The sequence below is a fragment of the Peromyscus maniculatus genome, chromosome 10 (assembly GCF_049852395.1).
Source record: "Peromyscus maniculatus bairdii isolate BWxNUB_F1_BW_parent chromosome 10, HU_Pman_BW_mat_3.1, whole genome shotgun sequence".
Lineage (NCBI taxonomy): Eukaryota > Metazoa > Chordata > Mammalia > Rodentia > Cricetidae > Peromyscus > Peromyscus maniculatus.
Genome location: NC_134861.1, coordinates 59,054,998 through 59,077,198, shown reverse-complemented (window position 1 = coordinate 59,077,198; position 22,201 = coordinate 59,054,998). Strand labels below are relative to the sequence as shown.

Here is a 22,201-nt window from a genome sequence, read left to right as displayed (position 1 = left end):
CTAGAATTGTTCCTTCGAGGTATCATTGTGCTGTATGCCTTTCTCTTCCCAATGGGGCATAGCACAAAGATACCGCTAGCTGATGCCTGGCTATTTCAAGCCTGCTGGTTGGTTGAGGCTTGGCGTCTTTATTCTAGCTGGACTTTTAGCATCTCCTAGGAAAGGGACCTACAGTAGCATTGTATCTGCTAATGCTTAGCCATCTAGTTATTGCGTGGCACAGTCTTTTGTGCTAACCCCATGTCACAAGCTTCGTGTCATTTCAACTTCACAGGAAGCCTATGATGTTTTCAGTTTCAAAGACAAAGATGTTGGGAACTCAAGGAGATAAGTGATTTTCTTTAGGCTCCTGTATCAGAAATGGCACAGAACAAGACCTCCAAGACCCCCATTTTCACTCCAAGTCTGACCCTCAGCCTCTGCATTCTCTCATCTTTGTGTCTTGAGTATTGTATGCTCTCTCCTAATGGATTACATCTCACAATCTCTTCTATCCAGGAGTTTATATTAAACTGCCTTACTCCAAGTCCCAATGAAAGTCTCAGTAATTGGGGTAATAAAAGAATTGTCTGTGCTTAGTTTCCACAGTCTAACTTTACATTTAGATTACTCACAGAAATATGCAGAAAGCCCCCTACCCCCAACAACAACAACAACGTTTTCCACTAACTCAATCTTACCTCTTATTGCTTGGCAGTCTCTATGGCACCTGCTGATCCATAACCAGGCAGAGCATCTGAGGCAGCAGGAGGAGAGCAACATTGCTACTGTTTTCAGACAATGCAACAGTGTGTTACAGAGTTAGGTAGATGGCACACTTTCCCTCCACAAAGAAAACTGAGATCCCCGCTCTCACAGAAGCAGGGTCATGGAACATTGCAGTTGGAAGTTGCCCTGGAGATTCCACTTTTCAACCCCTCCATTCTGCAGATGCAGAAAAACAAATGCAGAGGGAATGCCCACAGTTCAGAGCTAACGTTCAAACCAGAAGTATAAGTCATTTGTTTTATGCCTCTCCCACTTAATTAAAATGTTATAAAACCTGTACAAATGCTATGAGAAAAGAAGGAGAAAGCTCTTAGAGAAAAAAAAATGCTGTCACTTCTCCAACTTCTTCCCAATTGTACGTGATTTAATGGTTACACAGAATGAAGCGTTTCATAATAATAATGTTACAGAGAGCAGCAGAGTTCTCAACTGGTCCCCGAAGTCATCAGGCTGTTTACTGGAAGCTCTTGATCTCTCTCTGTTTCATAAGAAATTCATGGGATTTAATATTCACTGTGACTGCATAATTTTATAAGCACTTCACTTCTCAGTCCCTGCTTCCTTGGGTGGTGCAAAGACATTTTTTTTTTTTTTTTTTTTTTTTTTTTGCTTTTCATTGCCCCCTTCCTCTTGTGGCCACTCCAAAGCACTGGGAAGCTACATCCATGGAATGTGCCTGGCTGAGAGTAATGGCCTCTGTGCGTTAGAGACTCTCAGGCTGAATATTTTTGGCTATCTTTTAGGGACCTGGTTAGTCAGATTTTTTTTCCCTTTATCTCTGTGAAACACACCTGAGAACAAATCAAGAGGAGAGATTAAACAACAAATCTTACTCATAGTTTTGGAGATTCAGTCATGGTCACCTGTGGTCTTGGGGTGAGGCAGACCCTCATGGTGAAAAGAGTGTGTGGCAGAGAGAAGCAGCCTATTTTATTACAGCTAGGATGCAAAGGGAGAAAAAGAAGGGGATTAGAACACGAGACCCTCTGCGGTGGTTTGGATTGAGAATGCCAATTGAATTGCCTCATATGTTTGGGTACGTGGTCCCCAGTTGGCAGAGAGCGCTCCTTGGGAAGGATGAGGAGGTGTGGTCTTGTGGGAGGAGGTGTGCCACTGGGGATGGGCTTTGAGGTCTCAGAAGATGCTCATTACGGCCAGTGCTCTCTCTTTGCCTCCTACCTGTGGATCAGGATGTGGACTCTCCATTGTTCCTGCCACCATGGCTTCCTGTAAGCTCCATTAGCGCTGTCTTTCATAGGTTGCCTTGGTCATGGTGTTTTGTCACAGCAATAGAAAAATATCTAAGACACCCTTCAAAAACACCTACTTCCTCTAGGAAAGCACAAGCACCTAACATTTCCAGGACCTTCTAAAACAGCAACAGCTGTTAAGAACCAGGGTTTCAAAAAAGACATCAATGGGAACATTTCAAACGACACTAAGGTCTGTCAGCCTTGGGCGAACATTTCAAAGGACACTAAGGTCTGTCAGCCTGGGGCAAAGCGACAGGGAAACTCCTCAGCCATGAAGGGTTGGGAGGTGACATTCTAGCTAGAGTTGGTCTTGATGCAGTAGAGTCTGCGGGACTGGGACTGCCTGGGAATAAAGTCACAAGGAAGCGCTTTCATCCTATTCCGACAAGCATTTCTTAGCCCCTATTTCGTGCGTAGATATTAGTTCATCAATTAAACTGTAATCTCATTAGTTATTTTTATTTTAATGAGCTTAAGTACTACGCATTTGGAAGAGTGCCACGCAAAAGTCCTATGTTGTTTTTATTTAGGGTTCATGTCCACCGTATTAGGATTTACTTCCCAGAACTCTACCAGATAGACAGGATAAATATTATGGTTAGTGGCAACTGTCAATGGGAAAGGATCTAGATCACCCAGGGCATGGCTGTGAAGGATTATGTGGGTTAGGTTAGCCTTTGAGAGTGTCTGTGGGGTTTTTATCTCGATGGATTCACTGAGGTAGGAAGATGTGCCTACTATGTGTGGCACTGTTCCTAGGGTTTGGATTTAGGTTTGCATCCAAAGGAAATGAGGGAGAAGTAGAATTCTTTTAAAAAACATGCTTTGTTTGAAAATGCCATGAGGATATCTACTATCTTGAAAGGTATTTATTTATTTTTTTTTAAATAGGAAAAGTGAGCTGAGCACACACATTCATTGCTTTCTTCTTCTTGACCGTGGGTGCCACTTGACTGACTAACTGCTCCACGCTCCTGCAGCCTTACCTTCTCCACCACAGTTGACTGCACCTTGGGCGGTGAGGCAGCCTCAGTTTTTTCTGCAGCAAGCTGCTCTTGTCAGGGTATTTGAACACAGCAACAGGAAAGAAACTAACACACACATTGGGTTTGGGTTTTGCTGGTGAGGAATATTCTAGCACCTGCTTTTAGTCACGTGGCTGATAAACACTGAATCTAGATTCCTGGGGCTGAGAGTCAGAATACTCTGATATCAGATAAAATTCATGCCCTGGCATTCTTCACATGCAGGCACCAGCAGAGAGGAAATGCTCCATTCTGAGGACAACAGGGTGTTCACTGGGTCACTTCTGACTGTTCCATTGCAGCTGCCTTCGCAGAGCAGGGGTCTGTTCCCTCTCACTTATGTGATCAGAAAGAGTACTTAGTGGAGGCAGACTCAGTAATTTTCCAGAAGGAAACAGGTAAAGAAAAAACAAAACGATTATACAATAAGAACCCAGGACAAGTAACGGGCTGATGTGTTTGAATATCTTTTAAAAACTCAGTAAAAATGAACACATCTGACTAAGCTCTACATTTCCTCTTTCTCAGGTATCACACACCTGCACAGGAGAGTGAGCTCATGACCTGCTGATGTGGCATGCTGACCGCCTGACTGTGAGAGCAGCTGGACTCCTCCGGTTTCCAATGCTTGAAAGTAGACCAAGCTCCAAAGCTAGAAGCAGAAGTGCTCTGTGCTTCACAATTCCTGAATGCCCCGTCTTCTTCCTTCATTCACTCTCTGCTTCTCGAAGCAGAGTCGATGATCAGGTGTCTGAGCAGACCCTGGTCACATTCAGCCTATAAACCCTCTCCCCATTCCCTGTCCACATACCCCTAAACGTGCACACCTGTGACAAAAGTTATGTTCTTTTGTCACAACAACATGGGTTTACAGCAGCCGTCAGAGGCACAGGAGGACAATCACTTTTCATTAAGAACTGACTAGGTTATTTTTGAAATAGTAACTACTTGGAATTAACATAGCTTTTCAATATTGCGTGAGATTTGCACGAAAACCTCTTAGACAATGGTGGCTGCCTTTTTTTTCTTTTAAATTAGGCACAGTCTTTCTCACATAAAACGTAGCTTTAGAACATCGGTGGTAATCAAACTGTGCAGCAAGGTTTAAAAGATTAACAGAAATCAGAAAAGTCTTTATGTAGACTTAAAGCCACATTAAAGGGACCGTTTTTTTTTTTACATGTGAAAGGAATCATACCTCTTAGAAGAAGAGATTAGCACATTTTCCTTTACAAAGTGGAAGTGCTAACTTTTCATTCTCTTTGAATGTAATTCTATTGATCTCTGTCTGCTACCTGTCATTTCAAAGACTTGTCTCTTTAAATTTTTTTTTTGGCAGCCCATTTTTTTTTTCTAAAGGAAGTTGGTAGTTTCTGCTCTAGTAGAGAAATAACTTATTAATGTAATACCTCCCAGCTTGGGCTGAAGTCATATTTATGTTTCAAACCAATATTTTAAAACTATGATGTCTTTAAGTGGCCTCTTCCAGCTAAAAGCATTCATGATTATATAGGCGGGGGCTAACAGCCTCTTTCATGCCACAATTTAAAAGAAGTTGGGGGAGAAAGAATTTATTCAAGTAAACCTCATTCCCTTGTAGTCAATTTAGCTATCTTCTAGGCCTTTTAACACACTCTGCTATATAATTTCTGAGTCCTTACTATGTTTTAGGAACTGGCTTAGATGCTTTATACAACATTCATTTCTTTCCCACAACTGCCTTTTAAGGTGATTATTATTGTCCCCCATTTTCAGAAGAGAATTGGAACTGGAAGAGACCAAATGCTGTACTCAAGTTTATAACAAATCTTGAGATTTAAACCAGGACTTTGACACTCCCACTGCCCAGTTCTTTATTATTAGCCTGCCCATGAATCTGCTTTATTTTTATTACTCTCGCTTTATTTGTTGCTATGTAATAACTACCCACTCTTCTCTTCTTGAATCTGCAGTTTGCAGAGAGTTGAGAGGAAGTCCCTGTATATCATCAGTCATCTTGCCTTGGGGTATAGAGCCACTACCAATGTAACACATGTTACCTGTGAAGAAGGTGGTATTGGCTGCTAGTGGATCTCTACTGAGGCCCCTGGACTAAGTGGCAGGGTTCTAACTTTTCAGACTAATTGTGGAAATGGCCGGTGTCTAAAAGCCTAGCCCCAGACGCTGGTTCTGTGCCTCTTCTGTGTTCTATCAGATGGAACAGTCAACAGAATCCAAATTCAAAAGGAGAAGTCACAGCCTTCACCCTCCTAATGTGCCCTGTTTGCAAAACTCTTGACATGCTATAAAACTTCTTGTTGAACAGTTTTTCTTAAGTTATAAAACTGCTTAATTTAAGGATGTTCTTTCTCTCACGACCGTGAAGATGATACCTGCAAATGGTAGTAGCTTTGATGGTTACTCTTGGTTGTCAACTTGACACATCTGAGAAGAGATCATTAATTGAAGAACTGTCTTCGCCAGAGGGGCCTGTGGGTATTTCTTTGGGGGCATTTTCTTGACTGTTAATTGATGTAGGAGGGTCCAGCCCACTGTGGGTAGTGCATTTCTCAGGCATGTGGGTCTGGTCTGAGTAAGAAAGGTAGCTGAATGTGAGCTAGAGACCAATGCCGTAAGCAACTCTCCATCATAGTTTCTACTATAGGTTCCTACCCAGACTTCTCTTGATGATGGACTGTAACCTGAAAGGTGAAATAAGTTGCTTTTCTTGTCATGGTGTTTATTATAACAGCAGAAAAACAAGCTACATCAGAAAGTGGAGCGGGTTGTTACTGTCATGAACCTGACCATGACTTGAGAATAGAAGCATTTAGGACATTGGGATGGAAAAGCCATGCTCAGAGGTTAGTGGGCTACCCTGTGGGAACCTGGTAAATAACAATGTTGAGAGAACAATGGAGAGACATTGGAGAGACAATGAAGGCCTGGTTTGTGAAGTTGCATGGGGGAAACAAAGTCTCCATAAGGGCTATTCATGGGATAATTTGGATTAAGACACTGTGGAAGTGAAATCTTCTGGCCAGCAGGAGGAGTCAATTGTAATTGGTAAGCGATCAGCATCATCCAGGTCAAATCTTTCTGGGAAGTATTCCCATAAGGTTAGCACATGGAGGCTGGGAGGGACCAAAGCTACATAACAAGTTACTAGCAGAACTTGGCCAAGTCTAAGAGTTGCCTACCTGGTTTTAAAGGCATGAGAGAGACAAGATTGAAGGATCATGGAGAGTAGCTGAGGCCTGGCACCATGTGGCAGGGTGCAGAGTCCCTGAAGAGAGGTCAGGAAAGGAGGTGCAATCTCAGTTGCAGTGGAAACTCAGGATATTGGGGGTGTCAGGAGTGTGGAATGTCTACCAAGGACACCCCAGGCTTGGAACTAGCCTAAGCTTGTAAGACAAACTGCATGTGTTTCAGGTGGTGGGTAGAAATGGTGATACCCAAGCCTTTTGGTACCAGAAAAGCATGGTTAAGTCCCAGATGTTGGCCATTGATAGACACTGTTCGACTTCAGTTTCACTTTCATCTGACTGCAATTATTCCCCGATTCTTCGCTCTTGTTTTTGATGTTACAGGTGGCCACAGACAAGAGACTTGAGTTTTAAAAGACACCTTAGACTTACAAAGTATTGAACTTTTTAAAGAACATGAGACCTTGAAGAAAAGGAATTGTTATGGTTTAACAGTAATGTGTTTGTTGTGTATTAAGTTGACAAAGGGTGGACTTCTGATAGCTTTGGTTGTTAACACATCTGGGAAGATGGAACTTCAACTGAAGAAATGCCTCCATGAAACCAGCCTGTGGGCTTTTTTGTGGGACATGTTCTGAAAAGACGGAGCCAGAGTCACAGGAACCAGCTACTGTGGACAATGCAATCCCTAGCCCAGTGGGTCTAAGCCATAGAATAAAGGTAGCTGAATGTGAGTGAGAAAGCAAGACAAGAAACAGTACTCCTCAGTGGTTTCTGTCCCCAGTTCCTGCTCAAGTTCCTGTTATGACTTCTTTTGCTAATGGGCTGGGTAACCTGTAAGCAGAAGTAAATCCTTCCTTTCTCACATTGCTTTTGGTCATGGTGTTTCTCATAGCAGCAGAAAAGAATACCAGAAAAATATTTTCATGGGGGGAATGGGTCTGGATCATTTTCCTTTTTGTTACATAATTCCGATATTATCGACATTGTTTTTGTATAAAGAAATTTCCCATGGGTTGATTTGCTGGAAGCTTTGGGACCCAGTCTGGTGGTGCTGAGAGACTGTAGTCCCCTAAAGAGGTGGGAGCTAGCAAGAGGTAGTTAAGTCACTAGGTCACTAGGGTGCCACCCTCAAAAGAAATTAATGCTATTATCACTGGGTCCCAAGAGAATGAGTCATGGTAAAATGCACAAGCCTGGCCCATGGATCACTCTGATTCTTTATTTCACTGTGTGATTTCTCCCTCTTGCACAAGCTTCTGCCATGAATAGACAGGTCATGTGTGATGTAGACAGAAGACCCTCATCAGAGACAAACAAATGTGGGTGCCATGTTTCGTGATTCCCAGAACTATGAGCTCCAGAAACTCCAGTGTAGGATACTTTGTATAGCAACAGAAGATGATCTAAAGCAATAGATTATTCAGGTTTATGAATAGGGCAGGCGGGCTTAAAAATTAACTCCGGATTTTCATGTATTTTTAGCATTCCTAGAAGACTTTTCTTACAAAAGAATTTTTGCATCATTTGAAGGTTTATCTTCTTATTATACAGTGACCTCAATAATGTCTGGATCTTATTTTAGTTAGCATTTTCTAGAGAGCCATCCACTGAGTAGGATCCTTTGCTGAAGCTACTCTGCTTAGCAACAGCCTGGCATGCAGGTTCTACTTGACGCAAGTACATTTTCAGTATATTTAACAGTTTCAACACATCTTTCTCCCTTTGGGAAGCTGTGATTCTATCAGTTCTGTCATCTGAGCAAGAACTTCTTACCAGTTATTTTTTCCCCCACCAGTATAATTCCCCCCTCTGTATGCCTGTTTTCTCTGCTTTGGCCAAGGGAAGTAGAATGAACACTCTCTTTTTCCTGCTCTTCTTGCCCACCCCCCCCCCACAGTGTTTACATTAAAAAATTATACTGTACAGTATAATGAATGATAAATGCTAGTCTTCATTCCATGGCAGGTATTACTAATCAACCATTGCTTTCTTTTTCATTCAGCTTTAATATGGCCCCAGATTCTTCTCTGATGATTCAAAAATGAGGCACACTTCACTTCTGGGGTATGTATAATTCCTATTCTTCAGAGATGGCTATTAATTAGGCCCTTCTCACCTCTCACGATTACTTATTTTTACTGAGTAATTCCTCCCAGGAAGCAACTCCTACATCCACCCTGACATACCTGGAAGCAAACCTCCTTTGTAAAATGGAGGCTGTTCCCAGCATATTGGCCCAATCATAAAATTCTCCAGGAAGTTCTTAGCATTGTTTCTTTCCCAGCTCTCTGTGACTCACAGGTCACATTGCTAAGGAACAGTTATGACCTCATGTAGCATAAATCCTAATTGGTCTTAATAAGTACCTGGAGCCAGATATTGGGTTAAATGCTGAAAGATGAGAGAGAGAGACTAAGGAATAAGCCACAGCCCCCTCTCACCTCACCAACTCCTCAGTGGAAAAGGACTGAGCTCATGTCTCCTCCAGCCTTATATTTCCTTTCCTTGCCCACCCATATCACTTCCTCTCTTACTCGCCCTAGTGCCGGGATTAAAGGCATGTGTGCCTCTCAAGAACTGGGAGCAAAGGCATGAAATCCCAAGTGCTGGGATTAACGGTGTGTGCCAACACTGCCTGGCCTCTATGGCTGACTAGCGGCTGGCTTTGCCCTCTGATCTTCAGGCTAGCTTTATTAGTTAGAGCATACCCAAAATGTCACAACAACCTTGCATGTGGGTGCCGATCCTGGCAGCCCTCCCTTGTTTCTGCAGTATGGGGGTCTTATTGCTTTTGTTCCTTTCTACCTGTCCTTACTTTATCATGGGTGTCAAGCACAGTATTTCCCAACACCTTTATGCTTTATATGTGCCCAAAGCCCATTTTATTAATAACAACGATAGTAAAGGTGTCGTTCAGGTAATTCTCTTTCCCATGCAATCCTTATAACTAGTTTCTAGGACTTTTTGACATATTATAACTTGCAGTTTTTGAGTCTTGGCTATCTTAGTAAAATCTGTGATTCTGCTTCTTACACTCAGGAAAATTTAAATAACTTTTGTTGTATTCCTTGATCATTTGTTGGTTGCCTTAGAGTCTATTGGTACTTATAGAACCAACATTTTCTTGAAAAACTTGCCTTTCTTGATCTGGATTTGTTATCCTAACCTGCAGCCAGACCACTTGCCCACTGAGGTTTAGAGGAGACTGTCAATCCTTAGATTCAGTTCACCCAAGTCTTTCCTTTTGACTAAATGTGAGTGGCTCATGCTTAATGAAGACACGAGACACAACCACTTGTTTCCAATCATTTCGGTCAGCCTCTTCATGTGAGCATGGCTTTTACAAATGCAGTGTTTGAGTTTTTAGACAGTTGTGCTTCCCCTGTGTCTTAGACATACGGGTCTAAAAAATGAAGGCAGCAATACCTATCTCCTGTTTCTTTTGTGACTGTCCATGCCAACTGTGTCTATGCAGGGACACAATGGGAATCTAGAAAACATTGTAGCTGATACTTAGGATAACATTAGAAAAAAACGGATTTGGTGGCAAGAATCTCTGAAAGATACTGCTGTAGTGACAGCATTGTGAAGGATACTCTTTCTGTTTTATGATGGTTTCACTTCTGCAGTCCCTATAGGAGTGAGACACCTGTCACCCCTGCTTTACTTTGAATAAAGTGCCTGTCACAGTCTTTGAAATAGTTTTGATTTAAAAACGAGGTTTCAGGGAAGTATTTAATTAGAAGGAGGTATTGTTATCATTCTGAGCTGCAGTTTCTGATCTTTTTATTAAGTTTCTATCACATGACTTCTTTGCCCAATTATGCATCAGCCAGCACATTTTAATTTGAGGAATTACTCTTTTGCTTCAACATGTTATTGTTAGGAAAGGTAAAGTGATACAAGGTGTCTCCATGCCAGTATCACCCTGATTTCTTCTAGACATATTTTACAATGCAGCACTTCCATGACTTTTGAGCAAACCCACACCTTTTCTATCTGCTTAAGTCACATGACAACACAGAAAAATTTAAAAGAAATTTTTAGTGGAAGGCAACCTGAAGCTGGATTGTTTCTTATTCTTGGCCTATGCTTGACAACAGATAGTCTTTGATGTCCAAATGCCTGCATAACTGCTCTTCTGGGATGCCTTGGATTTGAGTTCATGTAATATTCAGACACAAACGTGATTACTTGTGCACATTTTCTTGTTGAGTCAGTGAAATATGTATTGTCATGTGAGTTCTTGCTAGGAATTTTCCAACAAATTTTTCAGCATTTCAACAAACACTAATGTCCTCAGCCTGATTTTTTTTTTAAATCAACCCTTACGCTTACTTCGCTTACTTTATTAAATTCAATTAATTCATGTTATTGTGTAGAACTTCTCACACTTGCCATTTAAAAAGATGTTTGTGAGGTTTTTTAAATTTCTATTTTTCAGTTACTTAAAGAGATGGAATGAGTATTCTGAAGGCCATTCTGCTATTTGTTTGTAGTTCTTGGCGTAAATATCTTACATTCTTGATGGCTCATCATCTTCTTTATATTAGTTTTCCACTGCCGGAGTGTGAATTCTAGCACTTGTGTTGCAAGGTGAACACCAAGCCACTGAGCTATACCCCAATCTTCTGTTACCCATCAATGTTTAATTTTTACTGTTTAAAACTGTAGCTCTCATGTGAATTGTAACATGTCTTGGGTAATGGCATATGAATGTTCAAAAGGAAACAAATATTCACTCTGGGTAGTGGAGGCAGTTCTCTGTCCTAACCGGATGGTCTCTGACTCTCCTCAGCTCTCTGTATCCCATTTCCCTTCTCCACAACTGCAAACCCAGAAAAGACTAAAGCAGATATCTTAGCACACCAGCACGCTCTTACCCTTTGGGAGCTGACCTGTGCCCCGAGAGCATACATTACCTTCTTCTTCAAACTCATGTTTCATGAGGTAGAACACGTGTTAACACCTGTGAACAGTGAGCCTTGTCTGAGTTCCCAATCACAGAAGTATGAAAAATGGTAAACCATTGTTTTAAGGTTTTATGTCTTGGAGTGGGTTGATTAATAGCAACAGACAGCTGGAACAGAGACTCCAAACGTGCAAACATCTTTTAAAACAGAAAACAAGAAGGCCAATACCATGGTATAAAAAGAATCCTGGAAGATTGGTTAGCTGGTATATAAAACCATGAAGTCAGGATCGATTTGTAGCTAGTGTACCTCTATGGTCCAAGTCATGCTTTTAAGTGTTATCACAAGATATCAGCTCTGTTCCTAATCAAAGAGCTGGAAGCTCTTTGCTGAGTAATAAAGGGTGTTTCTTTCTGTTCTCTGTGGAGATCTCATCATCACTTTGATTTTCATGTAGAATGGTTTCTGTACTCTGGCTCTATCCATTCCTGTGGGGAGACCTGCCAGCTCTTCACTCTGACCCACACCCCCCCCCCAAAAAAAAAAAAACTGGTTTATGAAACTCTCCATGGTGCATTTTGGATGTTCCTTTGCTTGTATCTTTAGTATGACACTCATCATGTACATTATGGTATTTAGATAAACTCCACAAAGTAGAGACCTGGTCTGTATGGTTACAGCTGTGTGTTAAGCACTGGAATGGCATCCATATGGAACAGAACGTTCAGGAACTTTCCTTGGTTGAAGGAATGCATTGTGTCTGCTTTCTCCTGTGTTCCCCTTTGTTTTTTGGATCCATTACCCCTTCTTTCCATCCTCTCCATTGTAGAGTATGGGCTGGAAGCATGGAAATTCTTAGCCTTGCCTGTTGCAGGTGACCATATGCATTTCCAGTCTGTGGTGATATATTGTTTCCCTAATAAAATTTGCCTGAAGATCAGAGAGACAAAGGAATAAGCCACTGCCATGCCAAGTCTCACATTGCCAACTCCACGAATCCTTTGACTGAAATCCTCTGAGTCCTCACCAGAAAGGCTCCAGCCTAAAAAGCCTTTCGTTCCTGTCTCCTCATGCCTTATATACCTTTATCTGATTTGTCATATTACTTTCGTTTTAGTGCTAGGATTAAAGGTGTGTGCCACCACTGTCTGGCTCTGTTTCTCTCCTAGTGTGAAGCAACCTCATATAGTCCAAGGTGGGTTTGAACTCACAGAGATCCAGATGGATCTCTGCCTCCCAAGGATCTCTGCCTCTCAAAGGTATGTGCCACCACTGCCTGAACTCTATGTTAAATCTAGTGGTTTGTTCTGCTCACTGATCTTCAGGTAAATTTTATTAAGGTACACAATATATCACCACACCAGCCCATCAAAACTGGGCATGAGAATAAAACTCTTGAAGATGACCAGTGCAGAAATGTAAGTAGAAATGCACAGTGAAGAATCCTGAATTTCCTTTTCTTCATCTTTATGTCTCTCCGCACAGGGAGAACAATGCACTGATAGTGTAGCCCTGGACCCGTGTGCTATCACTCCCTGGAGATGCATGGCATATGACGTGAAGACAATGGGGAGGTTCTGCAGCTACTGCTTATGGCGTTTGGCATCTGCTTTCTAGCAGATATGTCATTTTGCAGCGGCTGCTGGCTACTTGGTATCCACGGGGCACTTCTACAGCGTTCTGTCCTCTGGGTGGCAGCTTTTTGCAAGGGGACTCAAATGCCTCGTGGTACTCCTTATTTGTTGTTCTGTAAACTTTGCAAAGATTTTTGGAAGCACCCAATTCTGTGGAAGCTCTGGAGTGGAAAGGTTTCTTTTTCTAGGCTGAGCTCTAACTAATGGCAGATACAGACCTCATTCCTGTCAAAGTTACACCAGACACTACCTGCATATCGCTGGAAAATGACACAATGAAAGCATAGCACATGTTTATTGTTTCCTACGTGGCCAGCGCTTGTGTAAGTGCTTTGTGTGTATTCGATTTTTCACCCTCCTCTCTAACCCCACTCAGCTATGGCTGTTATCTTCCTTCGCGAGTTAGGAAACTGAGAACAGAAGAGTTAAAGAAGTTGCTCAGAAACTGGGGGTGAGGGAGGGCCAATGGAGGGTGGGGATGGGGGATGAGAACATAAGGGAATGGGATGGTCAAGCTGGAACGGGGACAGAGTGGGAGAGCAAAGAAAGAGATACCATGATAGAGGGAGACATCATGGGGATAGAGGGAAAACGGGTGCTAGGGAAGTTCCCAGGAATCCACAAGGATGACCCCAGCTTAGACTACTAGCAATAATGATGAGGGTGCTTGAGTTGGCCTACTCTGGTAATCAGATTGGTGAATACCCTAACCATCATCATAGGGCCTTCATCCAGTAACTGATGGAAGCAGATGCAGAGATCCACAGCCAAACACTAGGCTGAGCTCCAGGAGTTCAGTGGAAGAGAGGGAAGAGGGATTCTATGAGCAAGGGGCATTAAGATCACGATGGAGAAACGTACAGAGACAACCAAACCAAACTAGTAGGAACTCATGAACTGTGGACCAATAGCTGTGGATCCTCCATGGGACTGGACTAGGCCCTCTGCATAAGTTAGACAGTTGTGTAGCTTGGTCTGCTCAAGGGGCCCCTGGCATTGGGATCAGGATCTGTCCCTGGTGCATGAGCTGGCTTTTTGGAGCCCAGTGACTATGGTGGGACATCTTGTACAGCCTCGGTGCAGGGGGAAAGACTTGAACCTGCCTCTGCTGAATGTACCAGGCTCTACTGACTCCCCATTGGAGGCCTTGCCTTGGGGGAGGTGGGAAATGGGTTGGGAAATGGGTTGGGGGGGATGAGGTATGGATTGGGGGGGTGAGGCTAGGGGGCCGGCAGAGGGAGGAGAGGAGGATCTGTGGTTGGTATATAAAATGAATAGAAAATTTCTTAATTAAAAATACAACTAAAAAAGAAAAAGATGAAAACCAAATTGCCAATAAAGTTCTTTAAATGTTCAAAACAAAGGAGTTGCTCAGAAATAGTTTATTAAATAGCAAATTAGAAATTCAAACCCAGAAAGCTTGGCTCATAAGCCTACAAAGTCTAATGGTAACTAATACTCCCCCTTCCCCCAACAGTGTCTGCTTAAGGACCAAGGAGACACACCCAGGAGACTTTTAGCGCCTGTGTATTATGAATGTCCTGTGCATGCTTATTATGAAGTAGCACAGTTGGCATATTCTCATTTAATATTCTTTATTTTTTATTTTTAGAGGTATTCTTGGGGTATCAAGATGTCTGTATGTATATAGATTTACATATGCTTTTTGCTATAGTTTTTTCTTGGCAGTGCACAAAGACAGCAAAAAAGGGAGCCATGAGATAGGATGATGGAAAGGTAAGAATAAAAGTAGGGAAGAATTCTTGCAGGTCTCATCTGAATCTTGGTCCAGATCTTTCTTTGTTTGAGGTAGAAATGCAAACTAATGAGAGTGGCCAGTGGTTGTGGACACTGTGCGTACATGAGGCAGGACGGCATCTTTTCTGTGCCTTTGTCAAAATGGAGAACAAAATTTCCAACTGAGAGTCTTAAGCCATGAAGAGTCTGGGAAGCTATAAAGTCACACTGACTGAAGAAAAGTAAATGGTCTGAATGGCCTGAATATTTGACAGTAGTGGTATTTGCTCTGCCCATGACCTTGGGCTATATAGCCCAAAGGAGGTGGTGCTTCTTGCAATTATATGTGACATCTTAAAAAGAAAGGGAGAGGGGTCACGAGGTCCCTTCTCCCTGCTTCCTGCTTCCTGGTATAATTGAACTGCCGGGTGGATTTGTTCCCCTTCAGATTAGAGGATGACTTCAGCTGTCTACTCGGTTCTGTATTCATGAGTGTATTTCCTCAGTTTATATCCTAGTAAATTCCCTATACTCCTCAAGCAGACTCCTGTGGATTTCTTGCATTATTTGGCCATCAAAGCTAGATATGAGTACACAATACTCAAAGACGACCACTTTGAAGATCTAAGTGGAAGTGTACAGTAATGAATGTTGATGATTTCTTCTTTATTCTAAGTTTCTTTTCACATGTGAAGTGAGGTGTACTGGCATAGTAGCCCTGGACACACAATGCTATAACTTACTCTGTCCTCATTGGGTGGCTTTGTTTGGGAGAAAAATGTAAGCACAGGAGCCCAGAAATTTCTTTTAATATTTCCAGGAAAGCGGTAATCCCTCTTCTCATCCATATCTTAGATTTGAAAAGGGTCAACTCTGTCCTTGACTGGGAGTTGGGAACTCTGTGTAGTTGTGAATTTGATTTTGGGAAACTCAATATGCATAGTTTAAACTACATTCTTCAATAAAGTACAAAATCCCCAAACCTTAGTGAACAATAGATTGTTCCTAGTTTGAGTGATTGCATAGCCCAAAATGACCACAAGTCAGTACTAAAAGTTTGTTTAACATGAAGCTACTTATTGTCTTTATCTACTTAGAGCAGTGGTTCTCAACTTCACTAATGCTGAGACATTTAACACAGTTCTTCATGCTGTGGTAATCCCAACCATAAAATTATCTCCTTGCTACTTCATAACTGTAATTTTGTTATTGTTTTGAATCATAATGTAAATATCTGATATTCAGGATATCTGGTATGTGACCCCCAAAGGGGTTGTGACCCACAGGTTGAGAACCACTGTCTTAGTAGCCACATGCATATATAATTAGATTCACTAAATGATAGTCATGTTTATATCATTAAATTTATTAAAATGAATAAAATCTAGATTCTTAGTCACACTGTTTAGTACTCAACCTTCACCCATGACTAATGTTACCAGAGCAAATAGACATTCCTGGCATTTAGGAAAGCTCTGCACAACATTTACTAAAGTGAAGGCGTGAGTTCTTAGAGACACATACATGGCATTGCTGTTAGCCCAGAGACCACATATTTAATAGGAAATGCTCGTTTCCTCCCCCAAAACAGGAGAGATTACCAATTTACATTTAATCCAGGAGGTCATGGGTTAAAGGGTCATGGGCCTGCATCAACCTTTGCCAATAACAAAGGCAACATTTTCTCTTTTGTCTGAATGAAGATTTTACTTACTTTACTCTAAACTGGTTCAGAATGGGTGTTTGGGATATGTAAGTTCTTCCATACTAATAACCGGGAGACCCATGAAAGATCCTTTCCTTTCCAATTTTGTACATTTTTTAATTATTTTTAATTTTATAATTTAATTTAATTTTACATATCAGCCATGGATTCCCCTGTCCTCCCTCCTCCCGCGCCCCCGCCCATCCCCCATTCCCATCTCCTCCAGGGCAAGGACTCCCCTGGGGATTCAGCTCAGCCTGGTAGATTCAGTCACAGCAGGTCCAGTCCCTTCCTCCCTTCACCCAGGCTGAGCAAAGTGTCCCAGCATAGGCCCTAGGCTCCAAAAAAGCCAGCTCAAGCACTAAGGACAGGTCCAGGTCCCACTGCCTGGGTGCCTCCCAAACAGTTCAAGCTAATCAACTGTCTCACTTATTCAGAGGGCCTGATTCAGTTGGGGGCATGTTTCCAAAGAAGTATAAATGTTGTTCTGGCACAGAGACAGCAGTTACATGATTAGAAAACTTCCAGGGATTTAGAAAGATGGCATAGATGAATGGGAGTGAGACTAAGTGAAGTCCATCCATTTAAGTGACACCCCTTAATTGCCTCCCCTGATAAGTATCCAGCATCGTCCATGTAGTAAAGACAGGTCAGATGTGGATAGATTTTTGAAGAAGTACAAGTCCATTACAGTTCAATATGCTCTGAGATTCTCTTCTATGTCCCATGACTATCTCTCAGTGGGAACAAGTGGGAACAAGAGGCAGTTGTGTTCCCTTTTAGCTGTTCGTATTCTTGGAGCTAGAAGATTCTGGGCAGCACTTACCCATCATATTTGGCCATGGAGATATGAGACATTAACAGGGACCTGGATGCTGCCTAGACTTGCAAAGAGCAGCAAAATAGGTATTTTGAGTTTTCTATGGGATCTGACTGTTTCACTCTATTGTATGGATTCAGAACAGTACTTCATTGCACGAAGCCTGAGTTGTCTCACCTGTAGAATAGGAAGAATCCCTTTGCTTACCACTCTCAGAAGCGTTGGAGGATGATCTCAAAGTTGCATGAGCTAATGCATGGGAAACTAATTACTCATTCTGAAGACACATATTGCCATCATTGTGACTGGGGAAATTCCAGTTCCACACAAGCTTTGTAAAGCAGCACCTACTAAAAACAATCACCCCAACAAGAGTCTTGTTGGGTTTCTCAAAACAAAACAAAACAGAAGAAAACAAAACTACTATGGCTTCAACACAAAACAGCTTTTATTCAGGATGCAAATTGGGCTTCTGCTTGTAAAGGAAATAATGAGATAATGTCCTTTGTCTTTATTTGACAGTGGACGGGCTCTTCATCTCTAGTATTGTCCAAGAATCTAATATTGGATGGTACTAAAACACAAGCATTTGCTTTCTAAATTGAATCCATAAAGATGCCACGGTAAAGTGCTGCCTCCTCGGATGGAGCACTTCCCAGAGTTTTAAGGCTTCAGGTTGAGAGCATTAAAAATGCCCATCTCTGCCTATTTTCAATATGTCCTTGGCTCTTCGGTCTGGATAAAATTCAAAGTCCTGCTTCTCAAGCAATCTTCCCATTTCTGGTCCTTTAAGATCAGCCTGGAAGCCATCCAGCAAAATCAGTGACCAAGAGGCATGGCTGATGCCTTCCTTGTGTTGGCTTTCAAAGCTGTGCTTCGGTGTGTGTTAAAGTTTTTAGTGCCACTCAGTTGAGGGTTTGGAGAGTAATGTGCACTCACGGGTGTAACAAAAATGAGATTAATCTTGCTTCCATTTCCACAGTAAGCTGACAACATCGGTTCATTATCATGCAATCCTAGAAACCGCATATTTAAAGCAAGAAACAAACTGCCCACTGATAACATTCACAGGACACCCAGGGTGGTACTTTAGAAGCAACTTGCTCAAAGGACAAGGCAATGCTCTAGTGGGTTCCACCGCAGGGTAAACAATTCTCGTGGCATTTGAGAAAGTCTTGGATAATTGAAAATTTCAAGACTAGACACTGTCTAGTACAGTTCCTTCAGACATTATTGCTGGGACTTGCAGATGTCTCGCACCCTAACTTTAATGAAGCTCCCCATTTATGATTATTTGATTCAGATTTCATGTCGAAGTCCTGGATGGCACACTTGATATAGAATGCTTTTTTAATGTTGCCAGTTCTCTCTCAAAGCACCCTTTATTAGGTTCTGTGAAAGCGAGTTGTAAATCCAGGGAAGGGCAGTCAGGCCCTCCTCCCTCCAAGCATGCTCTCCTATTAATGACGGTGTGTTATTTATCTGATTCTTTCCTCATTCCATTGTGACCACAAAAGCTTGACCAGAAATTTACAATAATGCACCCCTCCCCTCTAGAAGTGGTTGTTTCCAGAAAGTTACTTTTTCTGTCTTCTTAGAGTGTACTTACAGGCAACCAGAGCCTTGAATGTTTAACGGAGTAAACTCTTCAGTGTAAACTTTATTATTATTAATTTTTTAAATTAGGCCCAAGGCTTGTGAGAGTACACCAGTCTCATATAAACTTAAAAAACCTCTTGTTAAGCCTACCCACTTTCCCCCCTAAAGTCTTAACCCAATTTGTTAAATGCATCTTCCCTTTTCCCACCACCCACTGGGAAGGAAAATTAACCTTAAGAACTGAAGACTCCTTCTGTCATGGTAACTGTAAAAACCCCAAACCAACAATTTTCCATGGAGCACCTAGCAGGTGCGTGACCCGGGAGCAGGAACGCCACCCAGGAGACCCAGCAGAGTTGAGCTCATCTGAACGTTCCAGGACTAATTCTATGCTGGGGTGAGTGCCACTCTGTCCTGGGACCGCCAAGAGTCTGTGTCCCCTCGACTTCCACCCGCCTTCCTACCTGCAAGACCTGTGTTCCAAGGAACATGCTTGCCGCCTGGGTGAGAACATACGGCAGCAGGTAGCCCCTATTCGGCTACCGTTTGTGATTATCAGGCGAAGGAAACCGATAGAAGAAAGCAAAGGTTTTGGGTGGAAGAGGCAGAACGGATTCTCTAGAAAGCGCCTACTAACAATGCCTCGGCTATCTCTTAATTTGACTCGGGGAAGACAAGTGTGTCCTAGAAGTCAACAGGGAAGCGGATGAGTTAAAGAAAAATAAGTGATTGGAATGAAATTCCCACGCGCTCCGGGCTGCAGCGGGGAGGCAGGGAGCGTAGAGGGCATCCGGCTGTGAGGCCCCACGCACTTTCCCCTCACCGATCCGAGGATCGACCCACGGACAAACAGGGTCAAGGGACTTACCTTCAGGGTTGGCGCTGATGAAGACCCTGACGCTGCGGCCAGCGGGGACGAGGTGAGAAGGCAGGGCGGTGAGGTTCCCGGAGAACGCCGCCCGCCGGAGCGCGGAGTCCCGGGGACAGGGCAGCTTGGTGCCCGCGCCGGCCGGCCACATCGCCCTGTGGGAGGATCAGCTGCCACCACCACCACCTCTGTTCCTCCGCTCCCTGAACCTCCGCGGCCCCGCGAGGAGGGCGAGGTCGGCCCGCGCCGCAGCTCAGAACCGCTCGGAGCCCCGGGCGCAGCCCGCAAGCTCCGTTGCGCTCAGCAGCCGCCCGCGGGCGGTGGCCATAGGGACCCTCGGGTCCTGGGGTTGCCGTCGCCTCCTGCACCTCTGAGGACTGCCTTGGCTCCTGCCCAGGGCTCGGCGCCGCAGCGCGAGAGGTCAGCGTAGAGGATGCTACGCGGGCGGCGCCTGGTTGCGCTGGGAAGAGCCCATTCGGCTCTTGGAGCTCGTAGCCATGTCCCCGCCCGCGCCCTCCGCGGGGACCCGGCGGGCGACCCGAGCAGGTCAAAGTTTAGGAGAAGGCGGCGGGAGTCGATGTGGACTCGCCTCTCCCGTAGCGCAGAATTAACGCGGCTCACGGGGCGGCTGCGGTGTGGATGCGCGGGCTGGGGGGCAGCTCGGGGACCTCCGGGCTTCCTCCGAGGACACGCTCCAGAACTCCCAGCTGCTCCCTCAGCGAAGGACAGGAGATCGATCTGCCCGAGATTCCTGCTATCCCCCACCTCCAACTCTCCTAAAGGTCAAACAAGCCCTGGGCGTTTGCGGGAATCCAGTCGCGCGGGCGTCTGCACGCCTTTGCCAAGTCCCCAAAGTTCAGCGCGCCTCAACACCTCACGAAGGGCTGGAGCATCAGAGCTCCGGGCATTGAGGAAGGAGGGTCACAGTCGCCCTGCCTCTCGTGGCGTGGGAGGCCGTGTCTCGCCTCTGCGCTCTCTCCCCACGCTCGTGCGAATCAGGGGATTTTTATAGCTAAGCCACGACGCTCACGTGGTCCTCCCCGCGTGGTCGGGGACCCTTTCTGGGAGCAAATCTCTGCGGGCAGTTCTCTCTAGTTCTCTAAAGGACCCCGGGAAGCCTTCCTGCTCCCGCTGAGATGCCCTCCCTGGCTGTTCGCCCTCCTGTGGGCTCAGGAGCCAGGCGGCTTGCAGGACGTGGGGAACCCCCGCACAGAGAGTGTGAGCTTTGGCCCCACTGGAGGCTACGACGCCGGAGAGGGAGACCACCCGCCAAGTGCAGGGAGGCCACAGTTTGGGGTCCCGGTATCAAAATTGGCCTGAGGTTGTGGGGTCTTTGCACTTAAGCTGCTTAACCAAGTCAGTGCCGGAGCCTGGGTCGGCTTCACTTGAGGCGAACCGTGCATCCAGGGGCAAGGGTGGGAGCTGAACTTTCAGGTCCCAAGTGGTATGGGATGCAGATAAGTCAGTCCAGTTGTAAAATTGCTGTCACCTTTGAAACCCTGCAAAGCCCAGAGAGGAAATTAGTGTGATTCTGTGGGGGGTAGGGTGGGAATGCGGGAGAGAAGAGAGTATTTGGAGCCTGGGTTGGAATCTGGGCTTCAACTCTCTCACTCTGAGTTTGGGGCAGGAGCACCAGTCTTTGCTAGAGGAACCCCCCCCCCTCCCCCACTCCCCGGAGACTGGGGAGAGGATGGATAGTGCAGAGCTTAGCTGGGCGTGGTGGTTCATGTTTGTAATTACCAAGCTCTTAGAAACGGGGGCAGTAGGATTGTTTCTACTGCCAGGGCAGGCCAGCCTGAACTAGAGTGTGAAGTCCTGTCTCAACAAAACAACGTTGTCTCAACAACAAACGACGTTTGCTCTATGACAAGTTTAGCTTCTCACCTGAAGACTCCTATGCTAGGCGTCCTCTGGCATCCCCAGCGCCTGCACTTCCTCTGGGTCCTGCTGGTGGCAGTGAAGTGTCGTTTATAGGCTTAGAGCACCCCACACCCAACACATATTCTGGGGTAACCTCTTTGGAGGAAATGGGTCTCTAGGTTTTTAAGGCTCCAGCTACTCCTGAGAGCCTGGGACAGACATCTCTGGCTACTGTGTGATCATTTTAAGGAACCCACGAAGAAGCCCTGAATGTAACCCAGCCATCTTTTAGATGAATTCCCTGTGGCGAATGATTTCTCCAGAATCACGGTTTCCAAGTGGGAAGATGCTCAATCGGGAACCGCGTCCCGAGATTCTCACCCTCCCCTCCGTGTCCCTTGGTTATGTACTGAGAATTCTGAAACAGGTAACGAACAGAGTGTTGGCCTCTGCTCCAGCCCCCGTGGAGACCTATCTACCACAGACAGGAAAGGAGCCAGGACCACATTAAGCCTCATCTCCTAGCTGTTATAAAACATGGATTAGAAGTTTACAGATTGTCACCTACCAGACCCCCCCACCCCCCTTATTTACATCTCTGTTCTTAGAATCAAGATTAGTGTTTGCATCTTCTGACCTTTGTTTCAGATCTGGCTTCGGTGTTGAATTTTCTTTGAATGACTTTGGGATTTTTGGCAGCCTTTGTAACCTAATTAACTTCTAGACAGACTGAAGTTCAGCATCTGCCCGAGTCACTGCAGACTTGGTCTGCAGAGGAGAGCTTTGTCACTGTTGGCAGTGCGGTCTCCACATCACCCCCTTGGCTGGAGT

At 44.4% G+C, this 22,201-nt stretch overlaps 1 protein-coding gene across 1 annotated transcript in view; it reads right to left on the bottom strand.

Annotated features, from left to right (window-relative positions):
* Nwd2 (NACHT and WD repeat domain containing 2) overlaps positions 1-20,215 on the bottom strand; it is a 158,260-nt gene extending 138,045 nt beyond the window's left edge. Inside the window, exon 1 of the mRNA XM_006974590.4 lies at positions 19,511-20,215. Coding sequence (XP_006974652.2) covers positions 19,511-19,661 — 151 coding nt within the window. The 5' untranslated portion in view covers positions 19,662-20,215. The remainder of the gene's footprint in view (positions 1-19,510) is intronic.
* Positions 20,216-22,201: the final 1,986 nt, after the last annotated feature.